Genomic DNA, 16,625 nt, shown 5'->3' with positions numbered 1-16,625 from the left:
AGCCACCCCCCACCCCTTCCCAAGTAAACTGCGAGGGGGAAAAAAAAAAAAAAAAAAAGCAGCCCACATGACCCGGGCCGCGGCGGCAACAGCGCTGGCTAGGCTCGGGCTGGCAGCGCCTCCCCCTCTCGGTCCCGAGCTCACACCGGCGCTCGCGCCGCCCGCCGACCCTGCGCCCTGCGCTCCACGCCCACCCCCCCCGCCCACCCGCGCCGCCCACGTCCACGTTCACGCGCGCGGCCTCGCGCTCCGGTACGGCGGCTGGTGCTGGGTTGCCGCTGCTGTCGGCTTTACACGCAGGTCATTAACGAGGGGGCGTGCCCGAGGAAATTTTTCCCATAAAGCATTTTTTCTCTCTCTCTTTTTTTTCTCTTTTGCAAAACTGACTTTTACCCCTTTCCACTTCTCGCCAGTCGTTTCAATCCCTTCCGGGCTGCTCGTGCTGCTGCTGCTGCTGCACTCAAGTTTATTTTCCCGCCTGGTAAAGGTTTTGGGATTCTGTCGGTGGTTTTCACCTCTTGTTGCTGCTGTGCCCAAGGAGGGAAAGAGGAGCAGCTGCGGGAGGATCGGGAAGGTTTTCTGATGTAGTCATCGGGGAGGTGCCACACGCTCTCGTGCGCGCTCTCTTTTTTTTTCTCCTTTCGCATTTCAAACTGATTGATGCCTCTCTACAAGTTGCCGGGCTTGGGGTCAGACCAGTCGGAGTCGCAGGGACACTTCTGAGAGCTCACCCAGGGCTCTTGGCACCGCGTCTGGGGGCTCATTCTTGCTCCCGGAAGGCGATCGGAGACTGACATCAGCCCATCCAGGAGTTGGAGGGATTCATTTGAAAGTGATTGTTTCCCCTCCCGCTCTCCTGCTGAACAGTTGGATTGGCATCGTCCTGCAGGTTTCGGCATCCCAGCTCCGCCTGGCTGGCTGGTTCAGACCTCTGCTCTCCATTCACTCTGGTGCACCGACTCCCGGCCAAGAAAAGCACGCGCGAGAAATCCCCGAGACTCAGGCAGCGGCCGGGGTGTCGCCTCCCGCCACCGTCGCAGTCCGACTCCGACAGGGGACCTGCCGGAAGACGCGAAAAGCCAAACTTTTCTTTGAGGTTTGCGAGGCGAGACCGCTCCTCGCCCGCTTAGCTGCCGTTTAACCAGTTCCAGAACGCCGGCGGGGCTGGGTTTCTGGCTCCAGATCTCCACCCTTCTCGGCGCACCGCCCCGAACCCGTAGCACCTACGAGACTCCTCCGAGATTTCCAGGGGTTACCGGGTTAAAGCACAGAGGAGGCGGGGGAAGGGGGTCCTCAGACTCCCAGGACCACAGGCGGGAAGCCCCCCCCACCCCCATCCACACGGAGCCCTCTTCCTGCAGTTTCCTACAGGCCGCCAAAGTAACTTGGAGCGAAGCGGGGCGCAGTGCGAGGGCCCTGGGCGGCGGCGGAGCCGTGCGCAGCCCGCGGCGCCGACGCTGAGCCGGGCCCGGCGGGCCAGTGTATGTCTCCCCGCGGCCGTGGCGCGCAACTCCCGGTGACTGTGCAGCGTGCGCCGCCGCCTGCCCCAACCGGCGCTGCCGCCGCCCGGCCCGGCGCGCACCTCCTTCTCCCGGGGTGACCGGCCTGCCGCCGCCGCCCGAGACACAGCTTGGCACCCCTTCCCCCGCCCTCGCCGCCGCCACCACACACACACACGCACGCTTCTCTCCATCTTGTGATTCCTTTTTTTCCTCCTGAGCCCTCCAGTGGGGGTGCGAGTTTGCCTTTATTCCCCCCACTCCACCTTTTTTTCTCTCTCCTCCCCCTCCTCAGCTTGGTGTGCGCCTCTTCCTTTTCTCGCCCCTCTTCATTTTTATTTATTCATATTTATTTGGCTCCCGCTCTCCCGCTCTCTCTCGCCCCTTCTCCCTCCCTCCCTCCCTCCGGATCCCTGATCTCTCCCCGGAGTGGCGCGTCGGCGGCTCCGCCGCTGGCCAGGCGTGATGTTGCACGTGGAGATGTTGACGCTGCTGTTTCTTGTGCTCTGGATGTGTGTGTTCAGCCAGGACCCTGGCTCCAAGGCCGTCGCCGACCGCTACGCCGTCTACTGGAACAGCAGCAACCCCAGGTAAGGCAATGGGGGGCGGAGAGCCGGGGCTACCCGGGCCTCGGGGCCCTGCGGAAGGAGCGGCGGCGCCGGGGACCCGCGCGCATCGGCCGACAGCGGCGCGCACTCTCAGAGTCTGCGTCGCTCGGGCGCGGATGGCTTTCGAGGCGCCCGCGGGAAACGCTCACTTCGTGCCCCTCATTGTTGAGGTGCGGCAGGGAGCCTGAGTGCCCCTGGGCGTCCCCGGGGCTGCCCAGACCCGCTGCTTCTGCGAAGCCCGGGGAGACTCGGAAAAGGCGGGAGCCCGGGAGTCGAGACTTCGCTTCCCACCGGGGCAGGCTGGCCAGCATCCCGATCCAGGCGCGGCGCTTGGGCATGGGGAGCCCTGGGTGCAAGCCGCCAGGAGCTCCCTCTTGGAGCGTGGCTGCGCAGGGACTGCGGGGAGAACCCGCTAAACATCCCCAAAGTGTTTTTTTGTTTGTTTGTTTCTTAAAATTTTTCCTTTCCTTTTCCCCGGTGCGCTCAGAAAGCGCACTGGCTGGGGGAGGTGTGGGGGGTTGGGAAGCGGAAGCTTTGGGTTTATATTTTCCTCTTTAACTGCGAGGAAATCATCCGACCCCTAAGTCAGTCTGGTCCCGGCTCTCTTGGCAGTAAAGAGGCTTCTCCCACCTCCTCCACCTCCCGGTGGGCTCAAGGTGCCAGAAAGTTTGATCTAATGCCGGGTTACGTCATGCTTGCGGAGCTAGCTGCTGGAGTTGGCCGAACCGGGAGGTGGGAGCCCTTCGTCCGAAGCCTGGCAGTGTGCAGCCGGAGGAAAACGCGCGGTTACCTGGAAACGTTTTTCGGGCGCTTCCGAAGCCAGCCGAGTACGCGGAAACCTAGAGATGGGCGCCCGGGGCCGCCCTAGCGCTCCTGCTGGACCCTGGCTACCTGCCTGGGTTCCTTGTTCACGGACCCTGGAAGAGGAGTACGGGTGGGGTTGTCCAGAGTGCCGGGCGGACCCCTCCCGATCCAGAGCAGGTCCAAGCCCTACTTTCTCCCGGGCAGCAGTCGGCCCCGCTGGGCCCATATTGCTCTGCCTTTCTGGGACCGAGGCCAGCTTCCAGCTTCCAGCTGTGGGCTGGTCTCGGTGCCCGCCGAGGAGAAGGGAAATAGCATCGATTATACCTAAAATCCCAGGGTTTTCCCTGGGCTGGCGTGGAAGTTGGGAGAAGAAAGGCGGAGGCCAAGGGAAGAGTTTGTGGTTGCTGCGCGCCCAGCGCGCTTGGGGAGAGGGGGCTGGTGGGCGCCTCTAGTTTTTCCTACCTCCCGGTGGCCCTCTCCGCCGGCCTCCCGCCTTCCTTTGTTATGCTGGCATAGGAGGGATTCCCCCGCTTGAAGTAATGTTCTCTCAGCTGAAGATGGGCAGATTTCCCTACGAGCCGTACACCGGTTGCCGAACGGGGATAGAGTCCCCCCACCCTGCTACCCCAGGAAAGATAGTCACACCCAGGTAGCCCAAGTCCTGATTGCATCGCTTGGGCCAAGTGGAGACATCCTTCAAAGTTTGGTTTAAAAAGTCTTCTGGAGGTGGGTGGTGGGATGGGAAGCTATTTCTTCTTTGACATGCCACTTACCGCTATTAGGAAAAGAGAAAGAGAAGCCATCCTGCCAGAGGAGATGCCTTTTATTAAAGCTGACAAGACAAATAGAGCAAGCTTTCCAGTTGTGATGGCGTTAAAAGCAAGTCTCATTATGTTGGTTGGTTTTATTCCCCTTTGGGCTTTTTTAGACAGCATATTCGAAACAGAGGAATTTATATTTTAAACTTTAGTGCCTTATCAAATAAAACAACAGTGAAATTGGTTAGTTGAATTTGGGACATTTTGCTCTTGCTTGTCTTTTGTTTCCCACTCCAAACTTCACAGTGTAATCTTTTTCTCTTGGTATTAATTTATTTGGGTACTTGGGTGTTCCAGTCACCCTGGGTTAAAACAGAAAGAATCAGCAACATCCCCACTCTTACCCCTCCTTCTTAATCTGTCAAACTAGTCTGAGTTAGTTTGAGGACATTTTATCTTAGGTTATCTCTGTTTTATGCTTTTGATACTGTTGTTTGGTTTGAGATTAGCACATTGATTTTTGTCACAGGTCATGTTTTTTAATAGATCTGCCCTGCCTGCGGAAAACTCTTCTGCTCAGGGTGGCATGGTGTCTTTGAACCTGCCCAAAGTTAATCTGTAGAATTTTAAAATACCAAGAGTATTCTCAAGTCAGTATTTTAATTTGAAGTTTGTGGAAATACCTCTGTATTTGATCATTATCAATTTGATAATGTTCAAAAGAAAGAATCATGCAACCCCCCCCCAAAAAGGATTCAGCTCTAACTTTAGTATTTTTAGGGATTTGTGGGTGTGTTTATCTTCATACGTTATCACAGTAAAACTTACTTTAAAAAATAATATAATTTTAAAACTAGGTACTGGTAGGCAGATTTATCTTAGAAATGTGGAATAAGACGGTGCTTTTTTGATGAATGAAGAAAAGTCAGCTTGGATGTATTTAAAAGGAGCCAAATGCAAAATAAGTAATTTAGAAATAAGTTTATCACAAAAGATAGTGAAAAAATATTTTAGAAAATTTGCAGGGGTCTACTAAATTTTAAGTTTTTAATGTTTTACATTTTCTTTTCATCTATGCTATCATTTTGTAAAGTAAGCTAACCATGCCTTTTGGTTTGACATAAATCCTATCTTTTAAGATTTTGCTAAATTAATAATATTATCAGAAGACTTCAATCTTGTCGAAAAAAGTAGAAAACTTTAATTGCAACTTAAATAGACTTTAAAGATTTTACTCTTAGAAGAGTTCAGTGGACACATTAAGCTGGTAATAAATGGATATTGTGGCAAAATGAAGTAAATATATTTTAGCTTATACTACTGTACTTCATTTGAAATTATGTTTAGATAAAATTAAAATTAAGTATTACATCTTGATCACAGGATTTAAATATCTTATTTTGTAACTTGTGTAGTCACAGGAGTTTATCAGCTGCATTGAGTTTCATTACTGACTGCTTTGGTAACAGAAGCGTCCATAGATCTAAGTTCACAGAGGAAAAAAATGTAAAACTTATTTGCTGTCAGATAGTTTTGCTGTTAGAATCTGTCTTCCCAAGCATTCACTTCTGGGAAATAGATGTTTAATTTTTAAATGCTGATAACTTTTTAATTGCCAGTATTTATTGGGCAGTGGACCACACTGATTTTATGTATTGACTTGCTACAAATCTCTAAAATAGCAACTGAGACCTGAGTCTGAATAAAAATATATGATAACATTTTTGTAAATGCATCTTTCATATTTTAAACATTTGAAAAGTTGTATGAGTTTCACCTAAATCGTGAGAGTAATAGAAAGATCCTTTTAATTTTATGCTCTATTCTGAACCGGCCTGTTACTAAGTAAGTTTGAGTAATGAAGATTCAAGTTAAGGAGAATATAACTATTGATAGAATATTTGTGTCTAATTTCTTTAATAATGGAAAAAGCTTTTAAGTAACTTTTAAAAGGACTTCAATAATAAAACTTCCTTTACATTCTCCCTTAGTAGCTACGCTTATAAAGGTAGATGTGACTCAATATTAAGAGTATGCCGCTTAATTTGAAACATGCTATAAACAGTTTGGTGCTTCCAAAGAGAACATTCTTTCAAATGCTGTGTATGTTGAAAAGTTCTTGGATTCATTTGACCACTTGCCAAAATGATGCTGGGATAATTAAACATGTCTCCTACTGGTTGGCATTAATAGATGGAATAGTAAAATAAAACAGTGGCAAATATAACTAGCATACTTTAAGAGTACCGATTTTCTTTATTTAGTACTTTGTTTCTGTTAAGGTTTGAGAATCACCAATTTAAAATGTTATTCTCTTATGGGAAAAGATATCCCTGTAATTCATCTGCGATTTTTTAAATTTCAGCCTAACCATATGTTTTCTTTGGACTTGTAAATTAAACATTTCATGTTAGAGTAGCAGGTAATTGACACCATTTAGTTTTGCAAACATGTAATCTTGAGTTGTGAAAGTGATGTGAATTCTAGGTCAACACTCCCAAATCTTTCAGGCAGTATAGGTGATATGTATGTGACTAAGTAGAGAGAAGTAGTAACATTTTTCCCTGATCATATAGCCCTTGCATATTTTTTCTCTTTCAAAATTCACTTGTTTCATTAAAAAAAATCTGAGCTGCCAGTGTTATATATATATATACCAGTATACCAGTACTGTGCCTTTTCCACCGACAAATGAAATAAGTTTGGTCTAAATCTAAGAATTTGTTTTGAGGAAAGATGGAAAGTTGATCTTGGTTTTGAATGAGTTGTATTACCAACCCTGATAACTTTATTTTTGAAAATTTAAGTGTTGTAAATAATAGTTCATATATTAGAAACAAAAGTTCTTCAAGTAAAAGACATTACTTAGAATCTTAACTTTATTAACTCTGAACCTCAGTGTAATGTATCATTTTATTAGATGTAATGGGATAATTTTGTTATTTTGATATTTATATCAGAATTTTATAAACATCTGCTTTAAAAATAAAGCAGTGTGATGAAAATTTATATCCACTGTAGGAGACCTGAAGTGTTTTTACCCTTATCCATTTGTAGGAGACCTGAAGTGAATTTTCCCCCTCTTACCCTTTGTTTAATCTAGAAATTTGTAGAAGAAAAGTGTGCTTCTTATTTTTGGCCGGTTTTCCATAGAAGTTTGAAAGCAAAATAAGCCATTGAGATGTTATGTTCCAGTGATTTTATACATTATGTTATGTATTTGTAATAAGCTATCAGAATAGTCAACTGTCTTTTTCTTAGGTGACTGGAACATCAGTGCTTTTTGAGGCACGCTTGGCTGTACAGTGTGAGACCAAGGTCAATATACTCTTCATGATTAAAAGAATCAGAGAGAGCCTTCAGTAGTTCATTACTCCCTGTTCGTTGATTTTAGTGGTATTAACTAAGCCATTGGCTCACTGAATGAATATCTTGTTGCCATATGTGTTCTGGCTGATAATCAATAGCTCTAGAGGCTTCCACCTTTGAAGACTGAGGATCAGATTTGGAGGGAGCATTTAGTTATTTGGGGGCAAATTAACCTTGTGAATTTCTTGCCATTTAATCTTGTAAGGTGCCTCTGAGGAGGCGTTTCATTGCATTCTGTCCACTGGCCTGATTTCCTGTTGGATGGGACAGATAAAGATGAGCGCCTCCTCTTCTCCCCTGTTGCTATGAGCCAAGCAAGCTACCAGCTTCATGCTGGGCCAAGAAAATTAATGAATACAATTAGTCCTTCAGGAGTCCTGGCCTTTGCAAACTTAGAAGTATATGCCAAAAGAATGTACCTTTGAGGAAGAGAAAACATTGAAATAGAAAATGAACAAAACGTAAGAATATGTTAAGAACAGAATTTTATGTGAGGGTAACATTTGGTTTATTGTTTAGTTTTTTTTTCTTTGTCCAATATATATCATTTGATTAATAGTTTTTTTAAAAAGATGCCCCTCAGCCCTCTTCATTTTTTGTGTTGGTTTTGAATAACTTCCAGCAGTAATGAGAATTTAAAAAGCTATGATATTTTATCTTAGATAATGAACCACTCTATGTTAACTGATGCCATATAGTCAATTTTCTTTTCAGAAACAGTATACAAACTGTTAAAACAGCAGCCCTGATTAGAATGTCTGTGTTGAAAAGGAAGCTTGTATGTCTCTAAGCACAGTGAGGAAGGTCTGGCCACTTACCCAGGATGCTCAGTCAGGACTAGTCTTCCAAACCGAGAAAAAATTGCCTTTCATCATTTGTGACGGATAATACCTTCATATTCAGGTATAAAACCTCAAAGAGGAGTGTAAGAAATGAGACATTAATATTCACTTGTAGTAATTTGTCTTATGATGGTGGTCTTAGACAGCTAAACATCAATAAATTATTGTCTCTTTTAAGGGCCTGATTTATATTATTAGATTTATATTTTAGTCTGCTTCTCAACTATACCCTGAGCTGTTTTGTGGAAAAGTTTCTTGTGATTAATTTGAACTTCCAGTGTTTCTGAATGGGATATTACTCACTACCAGGAGATCTGTTTCCTCTGGAATTTGCCTGCATTCATGTTTTCAAAATTGTCAGTTATAAACAAGGCAGCATAATGACATAGAAGAACTTAGTTTAAAAGTAAAAAGTAATAATGCAGGTTTTTCTGTATTACAACTATTATGCCTAGTTTTGAGCATAAACAAAAAATTTTCCTTCTATTTTACTATTCTTGATAATCTATACTCCTTATTGTACTCTGAAGGGTTTATTGTGAACTACTGAAGTCTCTACACTGTTTTCTAATCTGAAATCTGTGTAGATGGAAACTCTTTATTTTTAGGCTTTTGAATATAGTATTCAAACAGTGAGCCATAGATTTCAATAAAACCATTACTTTAAAACCGTGAAAACTTCTCCTTGAGTTAGCTAGTTGCTGGGAGACGGTAGTCTACTACAGTGATGGTTAGCTCAGCTTTCATTCAGGTAGAATTCTATCATTTTCAATAGGAAAAATAAACCTTTGTCGTCTTGAGAAACATCCTTCATGCAATTGACAGTTGACAGGTTGAAGAAAATGTTACTGTCAGGTCTTATTTTCCCCTCAAGTGAGAAATAAAAATAGTTTTGAGTGATTTTTTAAAAAAAAATCTATTTAAAACTTATTTCAAAACGAAGGAAAATCTTTTTAGTTTTTATGTATATGTCACAGAGTTAATCTGCCATTTGCTTCAGGGAAGGTCATCAAAGTGCAATTCCAGGAGAGGTTGTCTAACAGCTAAGTTCCTAGGGTATTACCTTGGAAAAGCCAAATACAGTTGATTTGTTTGTAACAGGATCTCTATCACTGGGCATTTTATGATGGAGTTCTGTAAGAGTTATAAGATATCAATATTATTCCTGTTAACTGCTTATCAAGTGACCTGATTTTTGGGACTGATGATCATGATTCTGATACGAAGGATAATTGGGAATTTTGGTTTTGTGATATCTCTATGTATATGCATTGGACAATCACCTTATTAGCACACAAAGATCAAACCTTTAAAAAAAATTGCTTTGCTATTAATAATTTTCAGTAACTGCACAGAGTAATCCGTAAATTTCCATGTGGAAGTGCATGAATATATACTTGGAGATTAGAAAAAATATACCAAAGTTCTTGTTTCTTGATTTAGAAAAGCTAGTTTTTTGGCTTTCAGTTAAATCAGCGTTTCTTTTCTTTCCCCTAGAAGCAGCCATCTTGTTTTAAGACCGATTTTACTTCTTTCATGAAAATGGTCCGGAAATGAATATGGACGATAGAAAAGGACTAAACCACTTTGGGATCATTTTGGCAGGGCTCTACATTTAAAGCTCTATCTTAAGTTATTTGTGAGCTCACTAGAATGCTATCTTCTTGTATTTAGTTGACAAAAAAAAGGGTATTTTAACTTAGTAATGATATATTTTAAACCTAGGCATATTATATTTTCATGTTAAATATTGGGCTGTACCATGTTTACAAATGTAGTTTTCTCTTGAAGCTTATAATTTATTGTTAATTTCTCAGTGATATATTAGTAGCCCCTATTATCACCCCCCCCCAAACCCTGACTTTCTTTTTCTTACTGTACTAAGCAGTCCTTTTTGTTTGTTGGTTGATATTTTTTTTTCCAAATTGCACAGCGTTAGCAGGAATCTTTCTGTAGTAAGTGGTACTGATAAAAATATAGTTACCTCCAAAAATGAAGCATTTGGGGTGCTTTAAGAAGCGTTATATGAAGCCAGAGCCTTTTTGGTCCCTGGAATATAGGCTCTCACAATCTCATTACTAAACCATTCTTGTGGGTTCTTATAGAAAATTATTTTGGAAGTAAATTCATATTTGTTTTTAAAAATTATGAGAGTATACTAATTGAGACTGTTATATTTTCCACCATGTTTTGTATTTCTGGATACATTTGGAGGAACATGTGGTCTAGTAAACTTTACCAAAAATTTATACTACACGTCTTGCCACTGCATCTGTTTGATGATGTCTGGGAACATTAGTCTCATGTACTGAAGTAAAAACAGAACGTCTTAAGACTAATTTCAAAGTAACCTGACTCAGTCAGTCTGATTAAACTGGGTACAAATTGAATACTACTTATGTCACAGATTGCTTCAGTTCATTAGAAGTAGAATTTTTGATGGTTGCAAGTACAGTGTAAAGGAGATAAATAAAATACATGTTTTAAGATCGGATATACATCTCATGGACTTCTCATTAAAGTCCAAGTATGAGTGAGTTGACAGTTTTTGTACCAAAACGCTTTCCTTTGCTATCCATCATCTGTTTTTCTTTGACTGATGGAGAAGACTAAAATAACCAAGGGCTCAAAATGACCTTTTTGTTTTAAATGAACTAACAAATACTTTTGTTTTTTCTTCCCGCTTCTAAGGTGTCAGAATATCCATTCTAGTTTTATTAGTGATTTATTTATGTATGTAGAAACTATAATTCACAATTAGCTCTTGCCTCTTACTATGAAAATACATATTATAAAAGTAAATGAAAGTATTTTCTCCTATTAAAAATGCAGTTTTGTGGTTTGATGCAGTCATGGCTTATTTTGGTTGGATAATTGTAGTGCTAATTGTTATCTAGATTTTGATGGTGGTAGGTATTGATACTTGATGTTTTCTGGTACTTAGGTGCCGGCAGGATATACGGCTTTGTCACATTTGCCTAACTTTATTAATATATAGGGGACTTAACCTTTCGGTTAAGTTATTTTTAATGGTATTTAATCCTATGGAGTCAAATGGGATTAGGGAGAAAAGGAAAAATAATTCTAAATATGGGGAAATTATCTTTTGTGTTTAACAATTAGGTTAAACAAAGTGGGAGCAAATGAGCCTAGTTCCCCTCTATTGTTTCAGGGCAAGAAAATACAGACAGATGTCGGAATGTGGAAGCTGTGACCTCTGACCCACACACTGCTGTGGCACACAAGGGTCCCGAGCCACCATCGTAGCAGCACTTTTTGAAGTGACTGACACTTGAGATGGAGAACCTGAAACTGATTCTGTAGCTATTTGTAGCTCTCCGAAGTCTCAGTCTTTTTAGCTGCAATTTTAAGTTCCTCACCTTACCTTTTATGAAAAACGTTTCTTTGTTTGGCTCAGACAGTGCTTTTGTGACTTCTAGAAGGGGTCTCTATCCCTGTAGTCACTATCAATCTTTTCCTCCCAATAGATTTATTCATCGGGTGGGGATAATGGAGGAAACTCAGATGTATGGCTCTGCTGCACCAAGTATTTATCTGCTTTATTTAGCTAATATGTACTTTTTTAAAGACAAATGAAAGCAGTGGTTTTGTGGAAGGCCCTTTCTTTTAGTCTCTGCTCTGCAATCTCGCCAATAGCCCCTGGGTTCAGACAGACCATTAATGTTTTAGATACTGTGGCATTCAGTATTTTCTTCATATATTTGTTTACTGTTACTGCTGCAATAAACTTCTATGCCTATTTCTGTAGTTTTCTGGCAGGGGCTCCATTTATTAAAATTTAGTGACCCAGCACTAAGAAGGGTACAGTTCAAAGAGTGGTGCTCCTGACAGGGTTTTGTGTCAAACAAGAGAAAATAATAGGGAAATGAAAGCTGCCAAGATGTGTCTCCCAATTACTAATTAATCAGGCGAGAAAGGACCTCAGTGACAGATCTGGTGTCTGCCATGACAGCAACCTGGGGGATGCCTTATTTTAAATACTGTGTAAAACAAATTGAAGTAAGCCTCAGGGACTATAGCACCCAGATATTTGATATCACAAGTGTTCATTTTTTTAAGTCTGTATAAAGCAAGGCAGAAACCAAAATTGAAACTGAATCTTTGTATTCTTCACTGATAGTATCAAAACATAAAGCTATTCTTTATGTATTTTGCTTATTAATAAGCAATGCCTTTATTCTTATTAATATTTTAGTACAGATATAATAGTATTCTTGGTTTTAGTATTGATGTAGCATTGTATACATACTTTACCCTTGATAGAGACTTGGGAAAAAATTAAAAATTTTTTCTATCATATGCCTGTCATCAATATTTTAAGCATTACTATAATTGAAGAACAAAATTCTCCCCTCCCCTGGAAATATATGTTTTTGCTCTCCCAGAGGTTCCAGTCTTTTCTGGCAATGTTCCCACTATGGTTGCAGAACCCATAATTAAATGCCTGTTATTAGTTTATTTTTTCCATAGCATTTACAACCTAAAAAGAAAAGGGTCTTGTATGGAACTATAGCTGTCAGGGGAACAATGAAAACTTATTACACACTCTGCTATCACTATTGTCGACTATACTCTTGGGAAAACAACAACATGACAGAGTGTGTGTGTGTGTGTGTGTGTGTGTGTGTATGTATGGTGGGGTGTGTATATGTATACAGGATATTCCATATGATTATATACATATGAGGTCGGACATATCTGATGGCTTAACTTAAAACTCTGGGTTCCCTGAAGCAAAAAAAAAAAATGTATAAAGGACAATTGAATTCAGTTAATTAAATAGAAAAAAAGCAATTCTTTATTGGGGAAAGTATTCCTGATTTAGTATCCGTCCTTTAAAATATGGCCTAAGAGAGTCAGCAATAATCATGACTCTGAACCTCTCATTATTTTGAGTATCATTTTGGAATGGTCCTGTTACCAGTACATCTATGCTATTAATGTATTTGATTATTTACTGTATAATTATCTCTTTCACAAATTATTTCTTTGCTTTGCTTTAGAGTTCTGTGTTGGTATCTGGTTATTTGAGGACTGATTACTTAGTTTGTTTATTATGTATATCTCTCTGTCACTGTGTTTCTCTTTTGATGGCTTTGGTCATTTCACTGTTCAGTAGGTGGATTTGAGAAAGAAAATAAAACAAAAAATGATGTTTCTGAAACTTATAGCAGCTTTCGTATGAGATTTGGTAAGAAAAGACTTTGAGGCTATTGAATAACTTGAGGTTTGGAATCAGTTTTGGATTTTAATCATCCATGCCATTCCTGTTCTCTGGTACCACGTAGAATCAGGACTTGGCCCTATATAATGGTTTCCATTACTACTTCGATTTCTTGGGTGAATTCTCCGTACTGTATTTAAAACCAGAGCCAAATGGGCGAATTCAGAAATTATATGTTGATTTAAACTTAGTTTTCCAAAGTTTTCACATTAAAACAACGTTATAGATAAATATCTAACAGTAGTAATGTATTCCTATATTGAATATCTAAAGGTTACAATTGATAAAATATTGAGTGATACCTGCAGACCCTGAGAGGCACACAGTGGATTCGGAGATGCATAAGACAGCATCTGTACCCTTAAGGAACTTGCAGTTTTGTGTACGTTTAAGAACTGTATACACATAATCACAGTGCAAAGTAGAAGATACTCTAAGAAATGTTCACATATGGATTTATTCAGCAAATATTTATCGAGTGTCCACTGTGGGCCAGGTATTGTTCTTAGTACTGGAGATATTGCAGGAAACAATATATAAACAACATCCCTGCCATCATGAAGCAGTCAATTTGCAATTTCTAGATCACTGCTTTTCACACTCTAATGTGCACACAAGTCCTCTGAGGATCTTGTTGAAATACAGATTTTAATTCAGTAGATCTGGGGTGGGGTCTGACATTCTGCATTTCTAGCGAGCTCCCAGGTGGTATTGATGCTGCCGGCCCATGAACCACAGTTGGAGCAGCCAGGTTCTAGATGGATCAGTGGGGAGAGAGATTACTTCTGGTTTCTTATCAAGGGCTCTTGGTTGTATTTGCCCTGAACTTTCTGTATAGTTCTACAGTTTCTCAAGTGGCTTAGTATTTGCGTGAGTGCAAGTTATTTGTCTTAAGACCTGGTAGTCTTCATTTCTTGCGACTTTACCCCAAATCTCAGACAAATAAAATAGATTTTTACATTGAGGTTTATACGTCATTAAAATACACCACTAACAAAAGTAACAGGCCAGGGATTTTGATGTAAGTCTTGCTCTTTATAGACAAATCTACTGGAGTGAAAATATTGCCTTGGTCCAAAAAGTTTAAGGAGGATCCTGTCATAAATGTCTCAATATATTTGCAAACCCTCCCCAGAGATATTTTCTATGGCAATGCCAGAATTACACCTCAGAAACAGATTTTTAACACTTTCCAATTGAAATCCATATGGTTAAATGAACCTCAAATGTTCATCTTACATTCAGCACAGAAGATGACTAACAGTTTTTCTGCTTCCACTGGCAGGGTTTCTTGTGGGTGACTTTAGGAGCCTACACTTCCTTGGAGACTTGGGAGGAAAACAGCTGTCTGCTCTAAAATTCCATGATTCTCGTGTCCTTAGTAATCTTTGTTTCTATAGAGTCTTGGTAATATAAAGTCTATAAATACGCTTCTGTTTTTTTCACAGCATATATATCATTTGCTTTTGCAAAACAATTGTGTGATGCTTGTATTCACAAGTAAAGGGTGGAACTAGTTAAATTCAGATTACTCTGCCTGCTTACTTGTTGTTCCTCACTCTTTGTGTATAAATGCAATATTCCCACTCTCCTAAGTGAACTTGAAAGTCTTTGAAAGCATAAGTAGACTTACTTAACCGATATACCTCTATGGAGCAATTATTAAAAGGAAGATGAAACTGTTTGCCTGTAGACCAGCTATTTTTGTATGAAAATAAACCCAGAGAAGGGAAGGATGGTGAGCACTCTTAATTCAAATATCCTTTTGTTCTTAATAACGATTTTACCAATACTTTTTTATAGTTAATTATCAAACAGAAGCAAATCTTTTCATTTTCAAATCCTTGGCAAAATGGATTTAATTAAAATATTGTCTAACTTTTATAAGAACTATGAATATTATTAAGAATAGTAAATCAAGACATGTCTGTTTTGCTTGGTTTTTGTAGGTTTATGTTTATTCTCCTTCCTTTTTTTTAAATTTATTTATCTTATTTGTTTATTTTTGGCTGCGTTGGGTCTTCGCTGTTGCATGGGCTTTCTCTAGTTGCGACGAGCGGGGGCTACTCTTTGTTGCGGTGCGCAGGCTTCTCATTGCGGTGGCTTCTCGTTGCGGAACACAGGCTCTGGTGCGCGGGCTTCAGTAGTTGTGGCACACAGGCTCAGTAGTTGTGGCTCGCGGACTCTAGAGCACAGGCTCAGTAGTTGTAGCGCACGGGCTTAGTTGCTCCGCGGCATGTGGGATCTTCCCGGACCAGGGCTCGAACCCGTGTCCCCTGCATTGGCAGGCGGATTCTTAACCACTGCACCACTAGGGAAGCCCCTATGTTTATTCTCATTATGGTGTAAATAAGCGTCTGAGACAGTGACTTTGAGGTGACACCCACTTAGAGTTTCCAGTTTTATGATTCTCATAGATAAAGAAATTCGAGAATCTTCTGTGACTATGTGTGAACTTAAGTGGTTCCTAAAAAAGAAGTATGCTTAGAAGATTATTAAATTTATAAATAGGATATCTTTATTGATTAAAATGAAGTCATTTGCATATCTCTAAGGAATGGCTTTGTTCAAAATGGAGTTAATATACCTAAGATTTGTGGTCATTTCCATGTTTAGATAAAGCAGAAGATACTCAATAGTTCTAATTATTGTTTTGCCCCTCCATTTTTTAAAAGGGAAAATAAATACATTGAACACTTTTTATTTAACTCGAGGCTATTAACAGTGATATGTCCTCATTCATTGAACAGTTTTTATTTAGCTCAAGGCTATTAACAGTGATTTGTCCTCAGATTAATAGGTTATAACCAAGTTCTTTGATATACTGATATTTCTACATTTACAGATTGTTTTGACTGCATAAAATAAAGGCATTGAATATATATACTTTTTTTTTGTTTTGAGTTTTTATAATAGCAGCTGTTTTGGATAAAACTTTGAATGGGTTTGGGTGTCGTCTAGGCAAGGCTCAGAGAGTAAGATATTAAAAATCCTATGTCAGATTTGATTTTTAAATTGTCTTTGTTAACATTTTTTTGTTACATTTCAGATCTAGTTAAATTTCAGCTCTGAGTCTAACTGTGCCATTACATTTGTAATGATTAATTTTGAACCTGTTTCTTCACCCTAACAGATAAATGGGTGTAATCAAAATGTCTCCTTCAGATCTGTGAAAATTTGAAGGAAAGTATATCTGTAGCAGGATTTTTAAAAAGGTTATAAAAATTAGAGTAGAGATTGAGGGGGTCACCTCACTTTGCACTGATGCATCTTACTGTATAATTCTATATATTCTTGTAAGTTGTGTAGAAATACAGTCTTACAAATAAAATTTTATTTTCAAAACATCATGGAAGAGTTGACTTTTTAAAAAAGATCAAGTTGTCTTATTTCGTAATATATGCTGTCCCTGATAGATATGATTTATGCATTTATATAGGATTTTCTTTTAAAGGAATTCACATTTCAGGCTTTATCTTGTGATTTCTACATGAGTAATA

At 40.4% G+C, this 16,625-nt stretch overlaps 1 protein-coding gene across 2 annotated transcripts in view; it reads left to right on the top strand.

Annotated features, from left to right (window-relative positions):
• Positions 1-227: 227 nt before the first annotated feature.
• The window catches only part of EFNA5 (ephrin A5), a 278,192-nt gene continuing 261,794 nt past the window's right edge, over positions 228-16,625 (top strand). For both annotated transcript variants that reach the window (XM_028169011.2, XM_007192138.3), the window contains exon 1: positions 228-2,089. In XM_028169011.2, coding sequence (XP_028024812.2) covers positions 1,965-2,089 — 125 coding nt within the window. In that variant the 5' untranslated portion in view covers positions 228-1,964. The remainder of the gene's footprint in view (positions 2,090-16,625) is intronic.

The sequence above is a fragment of the Balaenoptera acutorostrata genome, chromosome 2 (assembly GCF_949987535.1).
Source record: "Balaenoptera acutorostrata chromosome 2, mBalAcu1.1, whole genome shotgun sequence".
In the NCBI taxonomy this organism is placed as follows: domain Eukaryota; kingdom Metazoa; phylum Chordata; class Mammalia; order Artiodactyla; family Balaenopteridae; genus Balaenoptera; species Balaenoptera acutorostrata.
The sequence above is the reverse complement of the archived record's forward strand: the minus strand, read 5'-3'. Positions and strand labels throughout refer to the sequence as shown.